The 25,333-nt window shown below is 46.4% G+C and overlaps 2 protein-coding genes and 4 non-coding genes across 8 annotated transcripts in view; 4 read left to right on the plus strand and 2 right to left on the minus strand.

Moving 5' to 3' along the window:
- The window catches only part of LASP1 (LIM and SH3 protein 1), a 52,501-nt gene extending 35,548 nt beyond the window's left edge, over window positions 1-16,953 (minus strand). The window contains exon 1 of one of the 3 annotated variants that reach the window (XM_038547463.1): window positions 16,810-16,953. In XM_038547463.1, the coding sequence (XP_038403391.1) occupies window positions 16,810-16,842 (33 nt within the window). In that variant the 5' untranslated portion in view covers window positions 16,843-16,953. Of the gene's footprint in view, window positions 1-4,292; window positions 4,537-16,789 lie in introns of those variants that run through there. The other 2 variants (XM_038547464.1, XM_038547462.1) reach the window with 2 other exon arrangements.
- Window positions 5,226-5,297, plus strand: TRNAC-GCA. The gene has a single exon. It is a non-coding gene; the product is annotated as a tRNA-Cys (tRNA).
- TRNAC-GCA lies at window positions 6,940-7,011 on the minus strand. The gene has a single exon. It is a non-coding gene; the product is annotated as a tRNA-Cys (tRNA).
- Window positions 11,026-11,097, plus strand: TRNAC-GCA. The gene has a single exon. It is a non-coding gene; the product is annotated as a tRNA-Cys (tRNA).
- Window positions 16,954-17,039: 86 nt separating the features above from the next.
- RPL23 (ribosomal protein L23) lies at window positions 17,040-23,133 on the plus strand. The gene is given in 5 exon segments (NM_001003100.2): window positions 17,040-17,168; window positions 17,733-17,816; window positions 18,104-18,232; window positions 22,778-22,891; window positions 22,996-23,133. Coding segments are annotated over 5 exon segments (423 nt in total). The 5' UTR covers window positions 17,040-17,155; the 3' UTR covers window positions 23,079-23,133.
- On the plus strand, window positions 17,848-17,982 carry LOC119873492. The gene has a single exon (XR_005365083.1). It is a non-coding gene; the product is annotated as a small nucleolar RNA SNORA21 (small nucleolar RNA).
- Window positions 23,134-25,333: the final 2,200 nt, after the last annotated feature.

Here is a 25,333-nt window from a genome sequence, read left to right on the forward strand (position 1 = left end):
TTCAAACACGTCTGGCGAAGGGCATGGGGAAATAAATCAGTACAACCCCAGTGACCTGTCTGCTTCCCTCCTCTGCCCCATACGCCCTATCCCAGAGTAAGAGTGTCATCCCCCCCCACTCTCTCCCTCAGCCACCTTTCCTGGAGGCCCCAGGTAAGACTTGCGGAGATGCATTCCTGAGACTCTAGTCTCAGGGGAGCAAAGTACACCTCTGGGTGTGCCACTCTAATCCTTCCTGCTGCCCTAGAAGTCCACTGCTTCCCTAATCACAAAAACCAGCCTCTGGGGCCAGTTAGAAACCTCTGTCCATTTCCAGGTTCCAATGGTGCCCTCAGCACTCTTCAGGTGCATCTCCAAAGCTGCAACCCATTCTACTGAAAACCCACTCCACAGAAGCCCAAATGGAAGCTGAGCGGGGCAGAAGCAAGATCCCCCACACTTGGTCAAGGCCTTGGGCCAGCCTCTCTCTCTCTCTCTCTCTCTGAGATCACTGTGTAAGTGGGGGAAGTGGCTGCTCACAGTTCTGGGGGAGGGGGATGCAGTGATCTCCAGGTCACTGTGCCTGCAGCCAGGCACCCTGCCCTCTGAACCCAGGCTGCCTGGGGTGGCCATGACTCAGGGTTGGAGTATGAGGCCCTTTCCTCCCTCCCTGTTGCCAAGGGTTACAGTGTCTCCCCCCCCCCCCCTCCAGGAACAACACCAGCTGTACCCAGGCCATCCCCTGGCAGGGCTGGGTCACCATCCTAGTTCAGTTGGCCACCTGGGATGCTGGCTAAAAGGAACAGGCCTTGGGTGCACCTCCCCAATTTTCCAGGGGAAGATGGTTATTCCTAGCGCCCCAGCTACACACAGGAGCCCAGGCCCAGAACATTCCTCAGGCCAGAGTCAGGAAGGAGTGGACTGCTATAGACACTGTGAGACAGTGTCAATAAAAGTACCTTTTGCAAACACAACAAACACAAGCGCTGAGCATAAAGAACTTTAGATTAGGATTTCAGCTCTGGCTGAGCAGGGAATGAGCCACATGATCTGTCTGAGCCTCCATTTCTGGGCTTATCATCTACAGGAGCAATCACATCTGTTTTGTGAAGACGGAACCTGGCACGTAGCAGGAAGGAGTAGCTACTGTGAATGGATGATCACAAAGTGATTGTTGGGTATTCTCAGCTTCAGCTGGGAAAGTGGGACATTGAGGCTACATGGTGTCTTGCCCAGCTGCCTTCGGCCTTGTTACCCCCTGTGGGGGTGGCTCAGACCACCAGAGACCGAGAGCCCTACCAACGAGGCGTTCCAGGGGGAACTAGCAGCCTGCCAACCTAGCCTTCCACAAAGTCTCCACCTGTTTTCTGGGGCCTGGGGAAGTAAACCAGGGGACAGCACTCTTGCAGTACAGATCCCCAGATGCAAATGCTTCCCAACAGGGTCATTTCCCAACAGGGTCACTTCCCAACAGGGTCGGGGACAAAACTTCACCCTTCTCAAAATGTAGAGGAGGATGTTTTGAGACACAGACTCCCTTCCTCCCCAAAAGCCCTGCAGCAGCCATTCAGGGAGCCTGGCACAAAGCAAGTGCTCAATAAATATTTGTCCAATGAATGAGCGAATGAGGTCACCCATTTCTCCCCCAACTCTAAGCCCAGAAGTCCTCTGGGGAAGCACATTTCAACCTCCTTCCTTGAACGCCATCATCAGCAATACATATTTATTCAGCATGCACAGCACACTGGGTACTGGGGGCAGGTGGGGGGCAGGGTGGCTATCAGAAGTGACATGGCCTCTACCCACCTAAGCCCTTGGGGATAAGGCTCAGGGAGAAGAAAAAGCTAACAGCAAGGACGTAGTTTGTGCTCTGGGTCACATCGTGAGCTATGTACCATAGGGAAATCATAGTGAAATGAATCTAATTTGACTCTCTCCTATAGTAAATGGGAGGCCTTGGGAAGTTGGTTAGCAACCACACCTATAAGACTGTATGTTCTTCCTCCCAGGTTTCAGTCCTTTGGGCACGAGGTCCCTAGTCCAGGTGCTTGTCTTTATTGCCTGTAGAGGGTTTGGAGGAACAGGTCTGATACCTGAATATTCTAGGCCTCCAGCTCAGTGCAAGAGTGGGGGAGGTGTCCCCAGGGACATTTCCTGTAAGGAGAGCTCTAAAAAGAGGGAAGACTAACCAACACCCACTTCCCAGGGCAACCCCACCTGAATGTCCTCTTCCAGTTAGGGCAAGAGAACCGCTGGAGAAGGCACCTTGCAGGATCCCTACCCCCTCACCTCTGGCACACAGCACCAAAAGACCTTACGTGGGAGCTGGGTGTGGGGCTGGACCAAGTATCCCAGAAAGATAGGGAGGACACAGCCTATACCACATCCCCTTCCAGGCACTTCAGCACACTGCCCTGCCTCCAAGGAAATCATATCATTCATACCCATCTGACAGATGGTGACTACTGAGGCCTACAGCCATTCATAAAGCTGGTGGGAGCAGACCTGGAACCAGGGCCAAGTCTCCCAACTCCAGGCCTAGCAATCCCTCCACCATATATTGTTTCTGCCTTATATGGGTGAAAGAGCCCACAGCCTCTTCCCAGTTCATGACTATGGAGAATAAGAGGGTGGGGTGGGGGGCATATGGAACGTAAGATGCAGAAGACAAAATCCCTCCCATCAAGGAAAGGTCAAAATCCCAGTGCGCAAGGACTGTGAGTTCTTCAGCCAGTGCCTTCAAGTTCAAGTCCTGCCTGCCAGAAATTGGCGCGGTCTTTGGGAAGGTCAGCACCCCCATTGCTTGGGCCCACAATATGGCCCTCCTGTCCTCCTGCCCAGCCAAGCCCAGGAGAGACGATGGAACAGCAGCAGCCCCATATACCTCCTGACTCCAAAAGCAAGTTCAAATGTATTTCTGGACCTGGGAACGACACCCGTGGCCCTGACTCATAGACAGGCTAAAGATCGCTGAGGAAGCTTCAACAACAAGGGGGAGGGAAGAGACAAAAAGTATCCAATGAACTATCCTTTCCCAAACAAAACCTGGCTCCAGGTGTGCAATGAAGTTCGCCCCAGGGCCCTGCACTCACTACTCTTCCATTCCATGCCCCCCCAACCTCTGCCAGTTCAGACAGGTCAGAAGGGATATTTGGATTTGGAGTCAGCTTTGGAAGGAGACAAAACCACAGAGCCCTCTCTTCCAGAGTGGGGAGGAGATGCAGAGGGGAGGCATCGCCTTAGGATCTTAGGGAGCTTAAAAGACCTATCCTACCCCAAACTGCTGGAAACACCCAGTTCTACTCTTCAACCCCCTCCAAAAGTATAATAGCAACCAGATGAACAAGTCCAGCATGGATGGGGGGGTGGGGGGGAGACGACGAGTAAAGGCCCCCGGGGGACCGTGAATTTCCAGAAGGCCACCTTCCCTTCTTGGCTTCCCCAGAACTCAGCCAACCCCACCCTCCATTGGGGAAACCTGCTTTGAAAAGTTAGCTCTTTGTTCTACAGGCCAGTCTCAGGCTCTGCGCACAATTTCAAGAGATCTCTGCAAAGCACCCCCCACCCACCCTACTCCAGCACCCGACCCCGCCCCGTTCTGGCTGGGCGGCCTAGCCCCGGGAGTTGGCTTCTAATTTGAGGTGGGGGCTGGGAAGCGATGGAGGATATCTCCTAGTCCCTTAAGCCCTGAACCACCGAGGGGGGTACAGGTCGTCCAAAAAAAGGTGGGGCTTGGGTCCTTATCCGAAGCCCAATTCATCAGATGCAACACTCGCGGCTGATAGCCCCAGCCCCCCTGTCTCCAGGCCACGAAGTCCGGCCATTTGCGGCCAGCGCTGACGGTTTCGCTGGGCCCCCCAACCTCTGCCCCGCCCCCCCGCCGCCCCCTCCCCCTCCCCCTCCCCCTCCCCCAGCGCCCGGCGCTTCCGCCTACTTGGCGCTCAGCTCGGCGGGGAGAGGGAGCGGCCGTCTCCTCTCACTCTCTCGGCCCTAGGGGGCGGGACTGCACCCCTAACCTTCCCCCACCCCCCACCCGGGGCCTGGCCTCCCCACTCCTCTTCCGTCCTCCCAGCCCCAGGGCTCAGAGCCCACTATTCTCCAGTAGTGGCTACCGCCAAGCGTGGACTCCCTGCCGCGCCGCACATCCCCCGTCTCCGGACTGGGGTCTGTCCCCACACCCCATGACACCGCCCTCCCTCCCTCCTCCCGGGATCGCGGGGTTGAGGCGGCACAGACCCGGCCCTTCTCTCCTCCCCTAATCCGGAGCATTGCTCGGGGGTTGCGAGGACGCGCCTCCCGATCCCGGAGCTCACCTTATCCAGACAGTTCACCTTCTCCGTGGGGTACACGATCTTGCCGCACCGGGCGCAGTTGGGATTCATGGCTCCGGGAAGGGCTGGGGCGGGGACGCCCGAGCTCGCGCGCGTTCTCTTTCCCCGGAGCGAGCTGGCGGGAGGCGGCCGCTGCTGCAACTACACAGGCAGCGGCGACGGCGGCTGGAGCTAGGGAACTGGCCTCCGCCTCCGCCCTCCTTCCCCTAATAAACACAGCGGGGAGGAGGGGCTGCACCGGGGCGGGGACGCGCCGCGGGCGCGGGCAGGGGCGCGCGCGGGCGGCGCGCTTCCCGGGCGACGTGGGGCTGCGCGGGGGCGGATTCCGGGGAGGGCGGCTGGGCAGGGGGCGCGCGCCTAGGTGCGTCCAGGGGGTCCCCCGTGCGCGGGCGCCCTCCAGCAGAAGGTGCGGGGAGAAACGCGCCCGGAGGCCAGGGACCCCTCGGCGCTGGAGGCGGCGCGGAGCCGGTCTGGCTGCACATCTGGGGCGCCCGGGCTGCGGGAGGCGGGCAAAGCCCTCGCACCTCGAGGGTGGGGCTAGAACCCTCCTGAACGCCCGATCGGATTCACCAGATTCGGGGACTTTCCTTTGTGCCCGTCGGTACCTGGCGTGAACCTGCGGACGGAACGGGAAGCCCCTGCCCCGCCCCTTAGTTCGCCTCCCTTCCCCCCACATCCTTTCCCACATTTGTAGGGCGGAACCGGTACAGCCTGGACGCTGCGCCTTGTAGCCCCGGCTAGTTCTTCCCTCCCCGACCTCTGTCCTGTCGCTGTCCCAGGGTTCTCCGGGTCCGGACACCATCTGCTTTCCGCTTGGCCCCCTTTCTTCCTTCATTCCTTTCTCCTTATTCCCTACTCTTAGTGTAGTAATGTCTTAGTACCCAAAAGAGCCATGTCCAGGCGCAGCAGCGGCGTGGGGGTATAGCTCAGTGGTAGAGCATTTGACTGCAGATCAAGAGGTCCCTGGTTCAAATCCGGGTGCCCCCTTCGTGGTTTTTCCTCCACGCTGTGACGAGCATTTAACAACTTGGATTAACTATTGAACATTGGATTCTAGGTTAAGAGAAAACAGAAAGTAGGATTTTTTTAAATGCCTTCCGCGTTTTCCAACCTTAGCAGAAAGCTTTCGGTTTTGCTTTGAACCCAGCAGGAGAAGGACCGGGTGCACGCACAAATCCAAGTACAGAAGCTGCGTGTCCCTATTATCCGCGCCAGAAGCGTCAGGGTTTCTGTGGCCGATGCCAAGCAGCCTCACGCTGGGATCGGGGAACAAGATTACCCACCCACCCCCCAATTTGGCTTTCCATTTCCGATGAGGGAGGTGGATGGTCAAGATAAGGAAACCCACAAACACCTTTCCCCGACTTCAACTTTCTTTATTAACAATGTCATGGACCTGCTATATTCACCCTTCCCTATTGCTCATGACGCAGGCAGGATGAAAGCACACCCATAGGCTCATTTTAATTTATAAAAATAAAGTTACATCCGGATGCAAACTGATATATACTGATGACCCGACTCTCAAACTTGAGCGTGAATCAGAATTACCAAAAGAGCTTGTTAAGACACCCCCAGTTTCTGATTTTGTAGACCGGGAGTGGAACTTCAAGAATTTGCATTTGTAACCAGTTCCTGGGTGCGGGTGCTGCTGCTGCTGCTGCTGCTGCTGCTGCTGCTGCTGGTCAGGGTTCCACACTTTGAGAACTGCTGAACTAGTAATAGGGGACAATTGAGTTTCACAACCTGAAGGTAGGGCAGATATCTATTGGCTTCCTGACTGACAATTATCACTGTTGGGCCACAGGGAAACATTGTGTTAAATCAGCAAAGGCAACCCCCTCGACTAGATTTTGCCCAAAAAAAGGAAAAATAAAGGAGAAAGGGAGAGACATGCTGCCTGGGTCAGGGGGCAGCTGTGATATTTTAAACCGGGAATCTGGTTGTGTCATTCTTCGGAGCCCCTGGGGAATACTCCAGTGCATTTTTCCCCATAGCTTTCATAAATGTGAGAGGCATTCAAAGTCTAGATAGATATTGAGATTGAGCAGAGCCACTGTCGGGTGAAAAGCCCAGTCCCAAGAAATAGCCAGGTTTTCACCCCGTTTCTGGACACGAGGCCTCAAACTTACCACCTGTAGTTTTATCCAACCAAAGCCCTCCCTTTGAGCTAACATAAAGAAGGAGAAAGCCCTTCACTTTTGACATATCTTCTCTCTGTGTGCTGGGTCTTAAACTTCGCAACCATGTAGATATGCCTTCTGAACTTGGATTGTGTTCTCACAGTCTTCTCAGAGTATGAACTCAGCGCAATAATATTGCCCAAAGAGAAATATAAATAATATTAAACCAATAGATCTCAGTCTCAGAGATGAAAATAGTTTGGTGCCTTCTTTTTTACATACAAGTGGGCTTCTTGCCACTGAGTTGGGGTATATATACTGAGTGGGCAGAGTAATCACCATTCAACCTCTGGGGCTTTGCTCTTTGCTTCTCAGGTATAAGGAACAAGTACCTGCTGGGGGAAATCAGACAAGTGAAAGATTGGGATTCCAAAGAGTTTCGGATTCAGAACCTACAGAAGTCCGAGTTATACCTGAACAACTGCGAAAAACAGTAAAGGCAACCAAGGGGGCACCCGGATTTGAACCGGGGACCTCTTGATCTGCAGTCAAATGCTCTACCACTGAGCTATACCCCCTCTGCTGGTGAAAGCCTGGTAAATTCTCTTTACTGCAATCCTAAATTTTTCATCCTGAAAATTATTTGTTCAAAGTTAGTTTCTTAAAAAAAAAAACAAGTTTCTTCTTGCTAGGTGATACTGAATTTTCTAGTAAGGAGGAACAAAATTATTTTTTTTTTTTTTTTTTTTAAAAGGAGTCCCCAAGGCTCCTTTTTTTTTTTTTAATTTTTATTTATTTATGATAGTCACACAGAGAGAGGGAGAGAGAGGCAGAGACACAGGCAGAGGGAGAAGCAGGCTCCATGCACCGGGAGCCCGACGTGGGATTTGATCCTGAGTCTCCAGGATCGTGCCCTGGGCCAAAGGCAGGCACCAAACCGCTGCGCCACCCAGGGATCCCAGGAGGAACAAAATTAAAATACAGTTGAAGACATGGCATTTTGAAAATGTGTGAACTCAGATACCAATCTGCCTTTTCAAAATGGGCTCAATTCTTTATCCACAATCCAACCCATCTCTTTACCCAAAGAAGTCAGAAAACAACCTTTTGCAAAACTGGGTGGGGAATCCTTTTGCCTGGTCTCTCTAAAAAAGATACAAACACCAGCTAACAAGATACCCCTAGGAGATGTTCCAGGAGTATACTCTCTAGGGGTGGCTCTCCCCTTTTATGGAGCAACTTCTCTACTTTAGGTGCCAAACACACTTTCTGTTCTTACAACGAGTTTAAAATCTAGTGAACACAAACAACAAACTAGAAAGTTAAGATCTGAAAGACATATAAGAAACAGTTTGGTTATCTGGGAGGGCAGGAATGCTAGGTAGCAGAAATGACTACTGCAAATCCCTAGAGCCAGAGTGGCTGGACAGGTGGACAAGGGGAGAGCAATTCAAAAGAGCTGCACAGGTAGCCTGGGCCATAGAGGGGCTTGTAATCCAAGGTAAGGAGTTTGGATTTTATTTCAAATGGATGAAAAGCCAGCCATTGGACGGTTTTGAGCGGGGATTTGAAATCATCACCCACACTACTGTGGGACTCAAGAATTGGCATAGAGAATACATAAAATGGGATATTATTCGGCCTTAAAAAAAAAAAGGCAGGAAATTTTGCAATATTTGACAACATAGGACATTATGCTAAGTGAAATAAGCCAATCATAGAAGGACAAACACTGAATAATTCCACTTATATGAGGTATCTAAAACAGTCAAACTCATAGAAACAGAGAATAGAATGGCTGCCAGGGATGAGGAAAGAGACACATGGGGAATTGCTAGCCAGTGGCTATAAAGTTTCAGGTATACAAGATAAATAATTTCTAGAGATCTGTTATACAATAGTGTGCCTATAGTTAGCAATATTGTACTGTACACTTAAAAATCTGTATGTCTGGGTGGCTCAATTGGTTGAGCATCTGACTCTTAGTTTTGTTTCTGCTCAAGTCATGATCTCACAGTGGTGAGATGGAGCCCCACATCAGGCTCAATGTTCACTCGTTCTCATAAATAAATAAATAAATAAATAAATAAATAAATAAATAAATAAATAAATAAATAAAATCAATCTTTAAAAATCTATAAAGAGGGTAGATCTCACGTTAAGTGTTCTTGCCACAATAAAGGAAAAGAAAAAGGTGGACACAGAGACAGATTAGGATGCTATTGCAGTAGTGCAGGTGAGAGATGGTGGTGGTGTCTTACACTACAACAGTGTACTTATTTCCTATTGCTGCTGTAACAAACCACCATGAACTTATTTCCTTAAAACAACACAAAAGTATCATCTTACACTCCTGGAGGTCAGAATTGCAAATCAAATTCACTGGACTAAACTCAACGTGTTGACATGCCTGTATTCTTTTGGAGGCTTTAGGAGGGAATTGGTTTCTTTGTTTTTGTTTTTTGTTTTTTGTTTTGTTTTTTGGTGTTTTTTTGTTGTTGTTGTTGTTTGTTTTTTTGTAGTTCTCAGAGGCCACCTGCATTTCTTGGCTTATGGCCCCTTCCTCTATCTTCAAAGCCAGGGTAGTATCTTCTTACCCTCTGATCTCTGCATCCATCCTCACATCTTCTCTCAGTCTCTGACTCTAATCCTCCTGCTTCTCTAAGGACCCTTGTGATTAAATTGAGTTTATCTACATAATCCAAAATAATCTCCTAAATTCAAGATTCTTAACTGAACCATACCTGCAAAGTCCCTTTTATTTTATAAGCTAACATATTCACAAGAGGATTGGGACATGGAGATACCTAGAAGGCCATTATTTAACGTCCTACAGTGAGAACAGCAGAGCTGGAGAGGGGTATAGGTATCCAGATTGATCATGACAGAGGAGCTCCATGATTCCTGTATATTGGATGGCTTGAGGAAGAGGAGAGAAAGAGATAAATCAAGAGTGACTCTTCTTTTTTATATTCACTCTCTTGGTGAATGGTTATGTGGTTTCCTGAGATAAAGAACACTGGGAAAGGAGTATGTTAGGAGGGAAAAAAATTAAATTTATCTTAAAAACTCTTACCCAAAGTAAAACAGGATAGCCTCCTATCCTCATGGACTTCACATTCTAATATGGGTCAATATGTTAAGAGAGGGGTGCTGCCCCATAAATGTTGAAGAGGAGATGTTAAGAGTGCAGTTGAAGATCCTGTTAATTCTAGGGATCAGGGAGGGGTCTGGGTTGGAAATGTAATTCTGGAGTTGTCGGTGTACAGTGGGTAGTTGATGAAGGAGGTGGTCAACCCTAGAAGTGTGCTAGATTTGGCTCATACCGCTTGTGAGAGCTGATGATTGAATTTTCAGGAATTTAAAAAGCCAGTTGATTTCATTTGGGTAGCTTGAAATTGGCGGGTGGGATATTTGCACCATGGGAATTAGCAAATGCTATAAATCAGGTCCTCTTAAGCCAGCTGTTAGCCATTTACCAGCATACCACTGCTTCTGACAGATTCTAATTTTCTCAAAAAAGGAAGAGGCCAGCTTTTCAGCTAAGAGAGTGAGGAAAGATAAGATATGGAAGGTTTAAGACAGGAGAAAGTGTGTGGAATAAACATTTTGGAGACTGAGAAAGTGAACCTAGCTAGTCAGCCAGTGGTGTAGGAATACTAGGCAGGGAACACTAGCCTGTTTGAGACTGATGAAGTGACACAGAACTTGTGAGTTCTTCTCCGACAACATTCAGCTGCTTGAGTGCTAGCGTGGTGTAATGTAATAGTTGAGTTTAATCAGGATTGTGGTTTGGCTATCAAGTACAAACTAGGGCGTGTAGTGAACCAGGCACTGTGCCAACTACTGTGGGGGAATCCAAGGAGGAATGTAAAGTGATCCCTGCCCTCAAAGAACTTACAGTCTAGTTGGAGAAACAAGATACATACTCCAGGGGAAGAAATTAGTGACAGTCGAGAAGGCAAATGCAGAGTAGCAGAACTGCAGAGACAGGTAGTGGATAATGAAAGAAATGAAGTCACTGCCTTTCTTATAAATTGGTAGTGAGAAAGAAGAAATGCGCAGGCGACTGCAGCTGTACAAAGCAACCGAAAGGCTTTCTGATCTTGGGGAAACCTGATGATGTTTGAAGAAGCCAGAGAAAGTGACTGAAGATGCTGAGAACGGAGACAATAGAAGCTCGTCTGGTACAGGAGCGGAGAGGGTCTGAAGAAGGACAAGGGAAGCACTTCCTCTCTTGCACAAAGCACCGGGCTGGGGATTCAGTGCAGCTCAGGTTGCAAGCAGGGAAGATGGTAATGCACAGAACAGTTAATTCCCAGAAGCTAGAGGTAGAAAAGCCTGTAGTTGTTGGAAAGAAGGAATCCTATCCACACCCCTCCCACAGGACCTTCAAGCCTGGGTCAGAGCTGACTTTGCATTCCTCTCCCACCACTGGGTCCAGATCACCTCTGCAATCTTCTCTTGGTTCTTTGTATCACCCCCAGGAAACCTCAAAGAATCGATCACAGGTACCAAACCATTATTAATCACCAGAAAGGTCTGGTCAGTGAACACTACAATTAGGATATAATCCCTCTCCAGCCAGCAGAGGGGGTATAGCTCAGGGGTAGAGCATTTGACTGCAGATCAAGAGGTCCCCGGTTCAAATCCGGGTGCCCCCTGCTGTATTCACTTTTAAGCCTTAGCACCCTCAAGATGATTAAAAAAAAAGAGAGAGAGAGAGAGAGAGATAATACTAAGGAAATAGTCATCCTGTCCATTTCGCCCAGTGTTCTGGAACACACAGAGAAAGTAATGAACCACAGCACTGAGGATTTCATGTTCTAATACCTGAGTCAACATGCAAACAAAGGAATTAGTGTATGAGGTAATGATGTCCCTAACCATTGCAGGGCCCTTTTATGCAGGTCAGTGGTTCCCAAACAATGGTCTGAAGATTCCCCGGTGTCTCGGAGACACTTTCTAGCAAGAGAAAGTTAGTTTTACAATACTACATTATTTACCTGTTTCTTGAGTATTCAGTAGAGCTTTCCAGAAGCTACCATGTGTGATATCATAACAAATTTTGTATGGGAGCATGAAAATCCAGCTGTCTTCCTTTAACCCAGACATTAAAGGGATCCCCAAAAGGATGTAAAGCAAAGTCACTCTTCTCATTAAATTATTTTTGTTTGGGGACGCCTGGGTGGCTCAGCAGTTGAGCATCTGCCTTAGGCTCAGGGTGTGATCTCGGGGTCTGGGATTGAGTCCCGCATCAGGCTCCCTGCAGGGAGCCTGCTTCTCCCTCTGCCTGTGTCTATGCCTCTCTCTCTCTCTCTCTCTCTGTCTCTCATGAATAAATAAATAAAATCTTTTAAATAAATGAATAATTTTTGTTTGGAAAGATGTATTTTTCATTTTAAGATGTTATGTATTTTTAATAAGCGTAGACTTATTATCTTAGGTGAATTAACAAATACTTAAACATCTCACAATTTTAATGTCTAATCTGGTCAATGTCGATAGACATAACCTATATAAACAAAAACTCTTTGGGGTCCTCAACAATCTAAGAATGTTAAGAGGTCTTCAGACAAACACTTGAGAACCACTACTCTTAGTAAAGAGAGGGCTCAGGGGAGAGCATGCTTTGGTTGTGAAATGGCACAGGAAAGGTATGACATTTGAGCACAAATTTTGAAGAACATGAGGATAAAGCAAGAGTCCTGAAATTCTAAGCAGTTTGGTGTTGCTGGAGAATGAAGTGTAAGAGGCGAGGTGATCAGAGATGAGGCCAGAGAGAAGGTAAGCCATTTCAGAAAGAGACTCCAATACTGTGCTAAGAGCTTGGACTTTATTCTATAAGCCCTGGAGAGCCAGCTTGGTGTTTTAAGCAATAAAGTGTTATGGTCAGACACTGGTAGTAGCACCAGCTAAGACAAATACAGGGAAGCCTGGCTGGCTCAGTGGGTAGAGAATGCAACCACTGATCTTAGGGTTATGAGCTTGAGCCCCATGTTTGGCATAGAGTTTACTTTAAAAAATAAAAAGGGGATCCCTGGGTGGTGCAGCGGTTTGGCGCCTGCCTTTGGCCCAGGGCGTGATCCTGAAGACCCGGGATCGAGTCCCACATCAGGCTCCTGGTGGGTGCATGGAGCCTGCTTCTCCCTCTGCCTGTGTCTCTGCCTCTCTCTCTCTCTCTCTCTCTCTGTGACTATCATAAATAAATAAATAAATAAATAAATAAATAAATAAATAAAATTTAATAAAATAAAAAGAAGAAAAAAACTAATACAGGAAGAAGAGCAGATTTCCTGGGAAAAGGATGATTTTTGTTTTGGACATGCCAGGTTTGAAGTCCCTCTGCAGTAGAGGTATCCCAATCATCATTTCCGTATATTGGTGAGAGCTAAGCAGAAATGTCTGGGCTTGCAGATATAGATGGGGGAGCAATTAGCATATAGACAATGATTGAAGCTATCAGGGTGGGCTTGATCACAAAGGGAAATACAGGAGGAAATATAGCCAACATAGTGGTTAAGGGAATGTGTTTTGAAATGAGCCAGATTTGGGGGGACATTCCAGCTCCGCCTTTCATGAACTGTCTTCCTGGACTTTACCTTTGTATGTCTTGGTTTTCTCATTGGTAAGTGAGAATAAGAATACCTACATCACAGGGTTGTTGGGCGGATCCAAGAAGTCACGTTCCAGTAAATGCTTAACTCAATGACTAGGACTCAGTAACATTGCATAAATAGTAACTTCTTTTATTAGCAGCATCATGAAAACCACGGGTGACAAGATATTTAAGCCAAAAATCTGAAAAATTATAGGCATGATATACATGATGAGGGAAGGCAGGGTAGAGAGTTCCAAACATGTGAGAGGCCTAAGGGTATTTAGGAGCATGGGCAGTTTCCGAGACTAAAAAGCCAACTCGTCAGAACAAGAGCAAGCATGGTGTAAGATACAGTTAATGAGGTAGGGCAATGCCAGATCAGGGCCTAGTAGGCCATGATACAGATTTTAACTTTGATTCTAAGAGTGCTAGAAACCACTGGAGGATTTTCAGGAGGATGACTTTGTAATTGTATTTCTGAAAAATCATTCCTGGCCATTATATGAAAGGTGAGTGGGTGGAGGGGGAGAAACAGAGGTCAGGAGGTATGCTAGGAAGCTTCAGAAGTAGCTTAGGTTAAGACATGGACCAGAGTAGTACTAGAGGAGATGGAGAGAAGTGGATAGATATAACAGATTTTGTTTGAGATTTTTTATTATTTTTTAAATATTTTGTTTATACAAGAGAGACACAGAGAGAGAGGCAGACAGGTAGAGGGAGAAGCAAGCTCCCCGTGGGGAGCCCGATGTGGGACTCAATCCCAGGACCCTGGGATCAGGACCTGAGCCAAAGACAGATGCTCAACTACTGAGCGAGCCAGGTACTCCGAGGTTTTTTATTTTAATTTTTAAAAAATATTTTATTTATTTATTCATGAGACACACACACACACACACACACACACACACAGAAAGGCAGAGACAGAAGCAGGCTCCATGCAGGGAGCCAGACGTGGGACTTGATCCCGGATGTCCAGGATCATGCCCTGGGCCAAAGGCAGCGCTAAACCGCTGAGCCACCCAGGCTGCCCGATTTTTTATTTTTAAAGTAATCTCCATGCCCATCATGGGCCTGAAATGCACAACGCTGACATCAAGAGTCACAGCTCTACCCAGTGAGCCAGCCAGGCACCCCGTTACAGACATTCAGAAGACAAACTGAAAAGAACTCGGGCAAGAGTCTCAGATGGGACACCTGGATGGATAGGTGTTCTGTTCATTGAGAGACAAATTTGGTAAAGAAATCATAGAGAAACACATGGAAGTGAAGGAGAGCAAAAAAAAAAAAAAAAAAAAAAAGGTAGCTAGAGAAGTTGGCAGGACCAAATGAAGGCATTTTAAGAGTGTTAAGAGAGATTTATAAATGAACAGATTTACAGACTTCTCTACTGTTGAAGTGCCCCAGAGCTTAGATCATGGTCTTTATTTACCCTTATTTCTTCTTATATTTTTTTATTTTTAATTAATCTTTACACTCACTGTTGAGCTCAAATCCACACCCCTGAGATTAGGACCCCCCTGAGTCAGCCAGATACCCCTACCTTATGATATCATCCACCATTATGGTTTGAAATGTGCTTAATCCTCAAACAACATAGGTTTGAACTGCAGTCCCATTTTTTTTTAAATGCAGTGCAGTACTATAAATGTATTTTTTTCTTCCTTTTGATTTTTTAAAGATTTTATTTATTTATTCATGAGAGACACAGAGAGGCAGAGACATAGGCAGAGGGAGAAGCAGGCTCCATGCAGGGAGTCCAGAACTCCAGGATCATGCCCTGAGCTGAAGGGAGGAGCTAAACCACTGAGCCACCCAGGCGTCCCTCCTTTTGATTTTCTTGGTAACATTTTTTTCTCGATTTTATTTATATTGTAAAAATACAATATTGATACATATAACATATGTTAATTGACTATGTTATTGGTAAGGCTTCTGGTCAAAGTAGTCTACTAATAATTAAGTTAGGGGAGTCAAAAGTTATACATGAAATACATGGATTTTTGTATGTACAGAGGGGTCCATGCTCCTAATCCCAGAATTGTTCAAGGGTCAAATATATACCTATATTCTGACAACTTCCAAATTTATAGCTCCTCCTCTTCAGAACTCCGGGTTAATATGTCCAACTTGTTATCTGAATCTTGTTTGGTTATCCAAAATTGAAGTCCTATTCTTTTTTTCAAGATTTTCATCTATTTATTCATGAGAGACACATAAAGAGGCAGAGACACGGGCAGAGGAAGAAGCAGGTTCCCCACAGGGAGCCTGTTGTGGGACTTGATCCAGGACTCCAGGATCACACCCAAAGCAAAAGGCAGATGCTCAACCACTGAGCCACTCAGGCATCCCTGAAGTCCTATTCTTAACCCCAAACCTGTTCCTTCCGTAGTTTTCCCTATCCCAGTTGACTTCAACTTGGTCAGACTTAAAGCCTTGGAGACATTTTGACTCCTTCTTTTCTTACACACCCTACATTTTATTGGCTCTACGTCCAAAACACATCCAGAATCTGACCACATCACGTTACCTCTACTGCTACCACTGTAGTCCAAATCACCATCATTTCTTTCCTGGTTATTGCAAGAGCTTTCGTCCTCTCCCAGTCTACCCTCAGTTAGCGTGATTCTCCTGATATATTAGTCAGATCATGTCCCCTCACTGCTTACAGTGGGGCAATGGTTCTCCATTTCAGTCCACAAATGCCAAAGTCCATAGAGGCATACACAATCTCATTCCATTATTTCTGACCTTCTCTCTTACTACTCTTCCCTTCACCTTACTCTGTCCAGACACATCTGGCTTCCTTGCTGGTCCTCTTATTGCTCAGGCACACTTCAGCCTTGGGGCCGCTCATTGGCTGATGTCTATCTCCACTATTCTTTCCAGACATTGGTATTGCCAACTCCCTCACCTAAAGTCTTTGCTCTAATATCAACTTTGTCCATGGAGCCTACACTGACCATATTGTTTCATATTGCAATGTGCCCCTATTCCCACTTCCTGATTCCTCTTACCTTGTTCTTTTACTTTTCCATAGTACACATTATCGTCTTACATACTATACACTGCAGTTAGTGTATCTATTGTTTAGCGTCTAATACCGGGTATCACTGCCACTCTAGCAGAACGTAAGCTCCTCAAAGGCAATAATGTCGATCTGGCTTTTTTCCCTGAGGTAGTCCGAAGTATGACAGTACCTGGCATAAACCAGGTGCTCAATAAATATTTGCATGAATGTATTGACAAAAGGAAAGCCAGAAAAGGGGGAAGTTGAAGCTGTGAAAGGGATACTAAGCCAAAGTTATCTAAAATACAAATGGCGGTGCGCCTGGGTGGCTCAGCGGCTGAGTGTCTGCCTTTGGCTCAGGACATGATCCCAGGATCCCGGGATCCAGTCCCACATCAGGCTCCCTGCGGGGAGCCTGCTTCTCCCTCTGCCTGTTTCTCTGCCTCTCTCTTCGTGTCTCTCATGAATAAATAAAATCTTTAAAATAAATATAATTAATTAATTAATTAAGATACAAATGGGTATGGGACCAAACACACATATGTGGGATTATACATAGTGCTAGTGGCCCTTCTCAATACCACATCCTTTTTGGGGGACGAGGGTTGTTGATTTTTATTCGCAATCTCTCTTTCAACACAATTTTTTTTTCTTTTTTTTCAATACCACATCCTAACGACACCATTTGGAGCTCTTTCTAGCTCGGTCCCCCATTCCCTGTGTCCCCGGGGGCCCCTACACAGCAGACCCTTTTAATCATTCCCGAACCTCGAGTGTCCACCAGCGAAGTTCCGGACACATAGTACGTGCTCCGAAGAGGTTTCTGGGTAAATTAACCAATGTTTCTGCATCCCCAACTACCTCGGAGCTCGTCGAGAGGACGCTCCGAGAGGCATTGCCTCCGGCGGCCCTCTACACGCACGCCCTTCTCTTCGCAACCCGAACGCACGCCGAGGCGCAGAGTTTATTACGTAATAGGCCAGCGCCCGGGGCCGGAGAGAAGAGGCGGATTGAGCAAACTCCGGGCCACGTGACGATACTGGGCGGGGCATCAAAGTTCATATCCCAGAGTCCTTTGGTCTTCCTTCCTTTCTGTCCTTTTCCGGTGTTCAAGATGTCGAAGCGAGGTGAGGTTTTGAGTCTTGGGTATCCTTCGCCATCTGTCGCGAGGTGGCTGCTGGCCTCGCCCGGGCGGCGGCCATGGGCAGCTGAGGCACTTTGCTCTCCTCCGGGGCGGAGAGGGAGAGGAGGGCACCGTGAGAGCCCTGGAACGGCCCCCGAAAGCGGCGGGGGGTGGGTGGGTGGCTGGAGAGTTGAGGTGGCAGGATCCGGACAGGACTTTAGGCCAAACCCCGCGGGGTCCTCCCCCTGCGCCTGGCGCTCCTCCAGTAATGCTATTGAAGTGGGATGGTTTAGGCCCCAGAGTGGACGACTGCTGCCTTCGGGGAGAGCTACGTGGTGCAAAAGTTGGAGCGAGGATTGAGAGGCTCAGGCCCCTTCATCATAACGTAGGGGCGGTAATAGGAATTGGCTGTTTGCTATGGGGAGGGGTAGGCGTAGTCCCGGAGAGAGGCAATTGAGTATACCGTTGCCCAAAGCATGTGCAAATGAATTTATTTCTTGAGAGTGGGAGGGGAACTCCGAACCATGAGTAGACAGTGACCCCTATGCTGTTTTTCTTCTACCCGCAGGACGTGGTGGGTCCTCCGGTGCAAAATTCCGGATTTCCCTGGGCCTTCCGGTAGGAGCCGTCATCAATTGTGCTGACAACACAGGTGAGACCTTCAGCTGCACTGTGCCAAACTCCCCCTTTTAAAAGCACTCGGTGGGCCTTGACTGATGACCCACTGAGCCGTCAAGAAAGGGTAGAGTAAAAACACTGCTTTTGGGTGAAGCAGCAGCATATTGTGTTGTTTTGCTTCAATCGGTGGTGTGACAAGGTGTACCACCTTGGTTGGGCGTGGGAACTCACTTGGGAGTGTGAGCAGAGGGATAGGCTTTGGAAGTGCAGGAGAAGCATTATACTGGCCAAAGAACAATCACTTTTGTTTACACTCTCTAGGAGCCAAAAATCTGTATATTATCTCTGTGAAGGGGATTAAGGGACGATTGAACAGACTTCCTGCTGCTGGTGTGGGGGACATGGTGATGGCCACAGTGAAGAAAGGCAAACCAGAGCTCAGGAAGAAGGGTGAGTAGACACTGAATCCTCGTTGCTTGGTGGACAGGTGAAGGACTTTTCCCTTTATTGGAAAATGGAATAATTTTACCATTCTAAAGGTTTCTTAAACCTTGATTTTCTTTGAGAGGCAGTGCGAGATAAATACCTGGAATTGACGTTCTGCCCCTGCTGTCTTAGAGACTACTCTCCGCTACCTGGTCTTGCTGTATTTGGTTTTTTTTGTTGTTGTTGTTTTTAAGTAATCTCTGCCCAGTGAGGGGCTTGAACTTCCTACCCTGAAATCGAGTCACACACTATACTGGCTGAGACAGCCAGGCACCCCATTGTTCTATTTGTTCTTGCCCTCTTAACTCCTTAAATATTTTTGCCACATTGAAGTCTGGGCCCATCTTTTAAAAATGTAAATTATGGGGCACCTGGATGGCTCATTCGGTGGAGCATGGTTCATTGCTCATTGGTTGGCTATAAATGAATATGGTGGTATTTAGTAAAAAATTTTTAAAAAATATTTTATTTATTTATTCGTGATAGACATAGAGCGGCAGAGACACAGGCAGAGGGAGAAGCAGGCTCCATGCTAGGAGCCTGATGCGGGACTCGATCCCGGGACTCCAGGATCGCGCCCAGGGCCAAAGGCAGGTGCCAAACCGCTGAGCCACCCAGGGATTCCCCTAGTAAATGTTTTTTAAGTAATCTGTATAGTCAACATGGGGCTCGAACTCACAATCCGAAGATTAAGAGTCCCACACACTACTGACTGAGCCAGCCAGGCCCCCTAGTTAATGTATTTTTTATTGATTATTTGGTAGACGTTTAGAGTTGGATGAGGTGTCAGGCAAGTTTCCTTTTTCTGGAACAACTGATTTGAAGGAGAATAATATTTGCATAGTTTCTCAAGTGGTTGTGAGATTCGGGTAATAAGCTGAGAATGTAGAGCATTTGGCCTATGACCTGACAATTTGTAAGTAGAGAATAACATGCGTCCTGCTTTAGGACAGGTTCTTTATATAGATGAGATTTTTTTTTAGTATTTTATTTACTTATTTACTCATTCATTCATTCATTCATTCATTCATGAGAGACCCACAGAGAGAGAGAGGCAGGCTCCATGCCGGGAGCCCAACGTGGGACTCCAGGATCACGCCCTGGGCTGAAGGCGGTGCTAAACCGCTGAGCCACCCGGGCTGCCCTATATAGATGAGATTTACTCAAAATTGTGACTTGTCAAAGGTTTAGCATAGTTGCTTCTAAATTTCTTCTGGTAGAAACTATAATAGGGAACTGCTCATTGCTTAATTCCCCTAGGAGTAGGAGTTGGGTGGGAGAGGGTCTCAGAGCACTTCTGACTTGTAATGTAATAATGTTCTGTCTGGCTTTAGAGCTCATGATACTCCATGCACTTAACTTCAGCTCCTGAACTTTGCTCTTGTACCTGCTTAGTCTATCTCTGCCCTGGGACATCTTGCTTTTTTGAGAAGTCCTGGTCATCTCTTGATGTACAGTACGAATACGATGGGTTGTGACCACATACTGCAGTTATTCCTTTTAGGCCTATACAAGCAGCCCTCCCACCCCCTGCTTTCTTAGCCTTTGGGTCTGAAGTCTTTGCTCACCTTGAATACCCACTTGAGGGCTTGGAGTTGTGATTATTGATTAATCAGTGTGTAGATTGGGATCTGCATACAACTGGACAGGCTTTCCTTTTAGAACACTTGCTGGGTCTGCCCTGTGGCCTGGGAAGCTGTCAGAGAAGGGCAGAGCAGTCCATTGTCACTGATGAGATGGCAGCGGGATGTGTTGTTGGTCTCAATCAGATTGTTGTGGGACAGACCAGAGGACACTTAAATGGCTTTAAAAATCGTGAATTGCCAACACTGTTAATCTTACTGGTCCTTGTTTCTTTTTTTTTTTTTTTTTTTTAAGATTTTATTTATTTATTTGAGAGAGTGACAGAACAAGCATGAACAAGGTGGTGGGGGGTGGGCAGAGGGAGAGGGAGAAGCAGACTCCCCTCTGAGCAGGGAGCTGATGCGGGGCTTGATCCCAGGATCCTGGGATCATGACCTGAGCCGAAGGCAGATGCTTAACCACCTGAGCCACCCAGGCGCCCCTGGTCCTTGTTTCTGCTGAATGAATAGATCCCTTCACCTTGGCCTTCCATGTAACAGAAGTGTGGAAAGGGGCAGTTCTGGAGGTCCAGAGTCCTGGATTTGTGTGTGGCTATGAGTAGATGAATGAGAGTCCAATAGAGGAGGGTCTCAGTAAATACTAGTTATCTTTCAATGTGTATTTCATTGTTAAAAACCTAATCCAGAGGTAGGGGATTCTGGCTGGCTCAGTCAATGGAGAATACAACTTAATCTTGAGTTTAGGGGTTCGAGCCCCACATTGAGTATAGAGATTTTAGAAAGAAAAAAACCTTATCAGGGGCTAATTTTATGTATAGTGAAAGTATTAGCCTCAAGGATAGACAGGATCCGTGTCCTGTATTTGCAGTGTCTGATCTTGAATGTGGAAATGTAACTATTATCCCTATTTTACAAGAGGAAAACTTGAACCTCAGAAGATAAGTAACTTCTTCAAAAGTCTCTAAGCTAGTGACAGTCAAGGTTTGCATGCAGGTGATGTCCTGTCTTCAGTGCTTTCTTTTTTTTTCTCACTATTTTATTTATTCATGGGAGACACAGAGGCAGAAACATAGGCAGTGGGAGAAGCAGGCTCCCTGTGAGGAGCCTGATGTGGGACTTGATCCCAGGACGTCCCTGTCTTCAGTACTTCCGTGCAGTAGGTGAAGGTTTGGGCGAGTGTTTACTTTAGTGCAGGTAGGTTTTTTTAAGTTACTTAAGACCTTGGAAAACAGTTCCTCAAAAAGTTAAACACAGTTAAGTACATAGGAAGTGGAAGTTAAATTTCAGTTATCCAACTTTCAGACTTCCAAGAGATGATCACATAATATTTTGTTGTATGTCCTTTCTCTTTATTTTATTTTATTTTATTTTTTTTTTAAAGATTTTATTTATTTATTCATGATAGTCACAGAGAGAGAGAGAGGCTCAGAGACACAGGCAGAGGGAGAAGCAGGCTCCGTGCACCGGGAGCCCGACGTGGGATTCGATCCCGGGTCTCCAGGATCGCGCCCTGGGCCAAAGGCAGGCGCCAAACCGCTGCGCCACCCAGGGATCCCTCTCTTTATTTTAAAGATTGTATTTATTTGGGGCACCTGGGTGGCTCAGTGGTTGGTTATCTGCCTTTGGCTCTGGTCATGATCCTGGGGTCCTGGAATCAAGTCCCGCATCAAGCTCCCTGTGAGAGGAGCCTGCTTCTCCCTTTGCCTATGTCTCTACCTCTCTGTCTCTCTCATGAATAAATAAATACAGTCTTTAAAAAAAAAAAGATTGTATTTATTTATTTGAGAGACAGCATGAGCAGAAGGAAGGGCAGAGGGAGAAAGTCTCTCCACTGAGCAGGGAGCTTGATGGAGGGCTCAATCCCAGGACCCTGAGATCAGGACCTGATTGCAAAGTAGATGCTTAATCAACTGAACCACCCAGGTGCCCCATCCTTTCTTTCTGACTTATTTGCAGAAAATTAGCTTGTAAACTTCTTAAATGGGACCATGGCGTTCCTGTAACCTGTTTTTTTCTTGCTTCACAGATGATAGGTCCTATATGTGAAAAATTACAGATAGGTGTAAATTTTTGTTGTTATTAGAGGGCATGAGTGAGGGCAGGGGGGATGGAGCCTGACACGGGACTTGATCCCAGGACCCCAGCATGATGACCTGAGCCCAAGGCAGATGACTAATTGACTGAGCCACCCAGGCAACCCCTAAGTTTTTGCTCTATTAAAAAAAAAACAAAAAACAAAAACAAAAAAAAACCAAACACACATTTGCCGGGCAATTAGGCATTTGAAATAAAGTAGAGTGTGGTCAAGATCCTGGATGTATTGCTAGGATTCAAGGAGTATCTGTATATATATGCACACTAGAAATTACAGGGCTTCTTTGGTTAAATTTGTGTGAATGAACTTCTATTTGTAAAATCTAACACTGTACGTACTCAGTCCTAACCCTTGAAAGCAGTAGTTTTTAGATCAAGGTATGTACTTTCCTGGAGGTTTTAATACATACTGGGATGGAATGTTGCCTAATGAGTTAATAGCTTGACCTCTGCTTACTCCGTCCAAAAGGGGGTCCCATTTTGTGATACGAAGATTGTAACAGTATCCACCTGTTCCTGAAGTGGGAACAAGTATTGAGGTGCTCAGCAAGTTTCCTGCTAATGTGTTGCTAATCTTTCTAAAAGAGTACAGATTTATACTTGCAAGAAATGCAGGCAGTTTTGACTTGGAATAAGGTCTTTCCTTAAGTCCTTAAGAGTTGATTGGTATTTGCAGTATCCCACACTTGCTTTGAGAAATGAAAAGCGAATCATGAGTATATATTCTGTCCAAGTGGGAAATGTTGGAGAACTAAGTGAGATGTGAACTACTTTCTTGTGGTGGCTCTGGGACTTGACAAGTTAATGACTGCTCTCCTGTTTTCCCTCTTAGTACATCCAGCAGTGGTGATTCGACAACGAAAATCATACCGGAGAAAAGATGGTGTGTTTCTCTATTTTGAGGATAATGCGGGGGTCATAGTAAATAATAAGGGTGAAATGAAAGGTAAGAAAGAAATCAAAGTGTTGCCTAGGTCTTCGAGAGCAGTTGACTTATTAACCTTAGGGTCTATCTGAGCTTATCTGTCACTTCGTTCTTTTTTTATGTAGGTTCTGCTATTACAGGACCAGTCGCAAAGGAGTGTGCAGACTTGTGGCCCAGGATTGCTTCCAATGCTGGCAGCATTGCATGATTCTTTGGTGTATTTGTTTTAAAAAAAAATAAAAATTATTTGTTCTCAGTGTTTGCCTTCCTGTTTTCTACATGTCATTCTTCTTCTTCTTTTTTTTTTTTTTACATGTCCTTCTTGAACACCCCCTAACCCTTGCTTCTTTTTGTAAAATGAAGCTACTCAGTGCAGTACTTGCACTTTGTGACTTTACAGACACTTTTGGACTATTGAGTTTCTGCTATAAAATTTAGTGGTTTTTTTTGTTTGTTTGGAGTCCTTAAAGTAAATTGCAGATAGTAAATACTGTTTAATGAGAGGTCACCCCAGGTAATTGCACTGCTCTTTTTTTTTTTTAAGATTTTATTTATTCATAGAGACAGGCAGAGGGAGAAGCAGGCTCCACGCAGGAAGCCCGATGTGGGACTTGATCCCGGGTCTCCAGGATCACACCCCAGTCTGCAGGCGGTATTAAACCACCACGCCACCGGGGCTGCCCAACTCCACTGCTCTTAATTTGAGATAAAGTGAATGATTGGATTGTGGACACAGATGGGAGTTCAGGGAGTGATGTGAGGAAGGATCAGGTGCATGTCTATATATGCATACTTGGGAGTTAGAGTTTTCTTTGGGTAAGCCAGCACATAAAGGACTATAGTTGTAAAGTCTAACATGATTGCCATATAAATTTGCTCTTGTGGAAGGTAATTAAGTTACTAAAAATATCTGCATGTTTTTTGCTGTCAAAACGTTTTGACAAGATAGCTGTATAATGTACCTGCCAAACCCTAGTTCATGAATAAAAAGTGATCTAATTAACCAGCATAATGGGTGTAAACCTTGGCAAATTAAGCATGAAAGCATCGGACATTGCAACTTTTTCTAAACCATGATTTATGTGACATTCAGAGCCTGAGAGAAAAAATAAGCACTTAGCAGGTTTGGGTCAATTGGCCTAAAGATGTAGGAATAGGCTTTTTAGACTAAGATGTTCATATATCTAGTATCTGAGTATACTCCGCCTTAGGTGTTCTCTGTAAGGCTGAAGCTTAGAGTATGTGTAGGTCCTAGCACATATTTGGTAAGACCTAATCAGTGGTTCTCAACCAGAAGAGTTAAGAAATGTGTCCAGGCCATACAATATCCCAGACCAATTAGGTCAGATTTGGAGGTAGGATCCAGGCATCAGTACTTAAGATCCCTAGGAGATTCCAAGATGCAGCCAAGATTGAGAACCAAGGCTGTCTAGACTAGACCTATCTTGGCTTTAGGAATATTAAATCTGGGGATCCCTGGGTGGCGCAGCGGTTTGGCGCCTGCCTTTGGCCCAGGGCGCAGTCCTGGAGACCCAGAATCGAATCCCATGTCGGGCTCCCAGTGCATGGAGCCTGCTTCTCCCTCTGCCTGTGTCTCTGCCTCTCTCTCTCTCTGTGTGTGACTGTCATAAATAAATAAAAAAAAAATTAAATCTGGAAGTCTTTTAAAACAGACCTGTTTTCCTACCCTATCCTCCAGCCTGGTGAATTTGAAGTCTAATGTGATATGAAGCCCCCAGGTCCTCCACTTAAAATTAATCCTTTTTATCCCTTTGTGTGCTCTATATGAAATTTCTCACTTTCCTGCTTCCATGTTCTCCAGGTTTTTTGCAAATTTTAATAGAACGAACTCAAACTATAGACTTCATTTCCTATGATTCCAGATTTCTTAGGAATTTACTGGTCAGTGGGACGCCGGAGTGGCTCAGTGGTTGAGCTCCTGCCTTTGGCTGGGGGCGTGATCCCCGATTCCTGGGATGAGTCCCACGTCGGGCTTCCTGCATGGAGCCTGCTTCTCCCTCTGCCTCTCTGCCTCTCTCTCTGTTTCTCATGAATAAATAAAATCTTTTTAAAAAGAAAAAAGGGGGATCCCTGGGTGGCGCAGCGGTTTGGCGCCTGCCTTTGGCCCAGGGCGCGATCCTGGAGACCCGGGATCGAATCCCACGTCGGGCTCCCGGTGCATGGAGCCTGCTTCTCCTTCTGCCTATGTCTCTGCCTCTCTCTCTCTCTCTCTCTCTCTGTGTGACTATCATAAATAAATAAAAATTAAAAAAAAAAATAAAAAGAAAAAAGGAATTTACTTGTCAGAGACATCAAATATATTGAGTATTGAATTGCCAGAATGTGTTTTTTTGTATAGATATAAAGCAACCTTTTTCCAATTAATACATGTGCGTTTATATAATAGTGAATATAAGAGATTTCCCTAATCCTGTTGTCTAGTGTAAAATAACAGCACCTTAT

The sequence above is a fragment of the Canis lupus genome, chromosome 9 (assembly GCF_011100685.1).
Source record: "Canis lupus familiaris isolate Mischka breed German Shepherd chromosome 9, alternate assembly UU_Cfam_GSD_1.0, whole genome shotgun sequence".
Taxonomy (NCBI): Eukaryota; Metazoa; Chordata; class Mammalia; order Carnivora; family Canidae; genus Canis; species Canis lupus.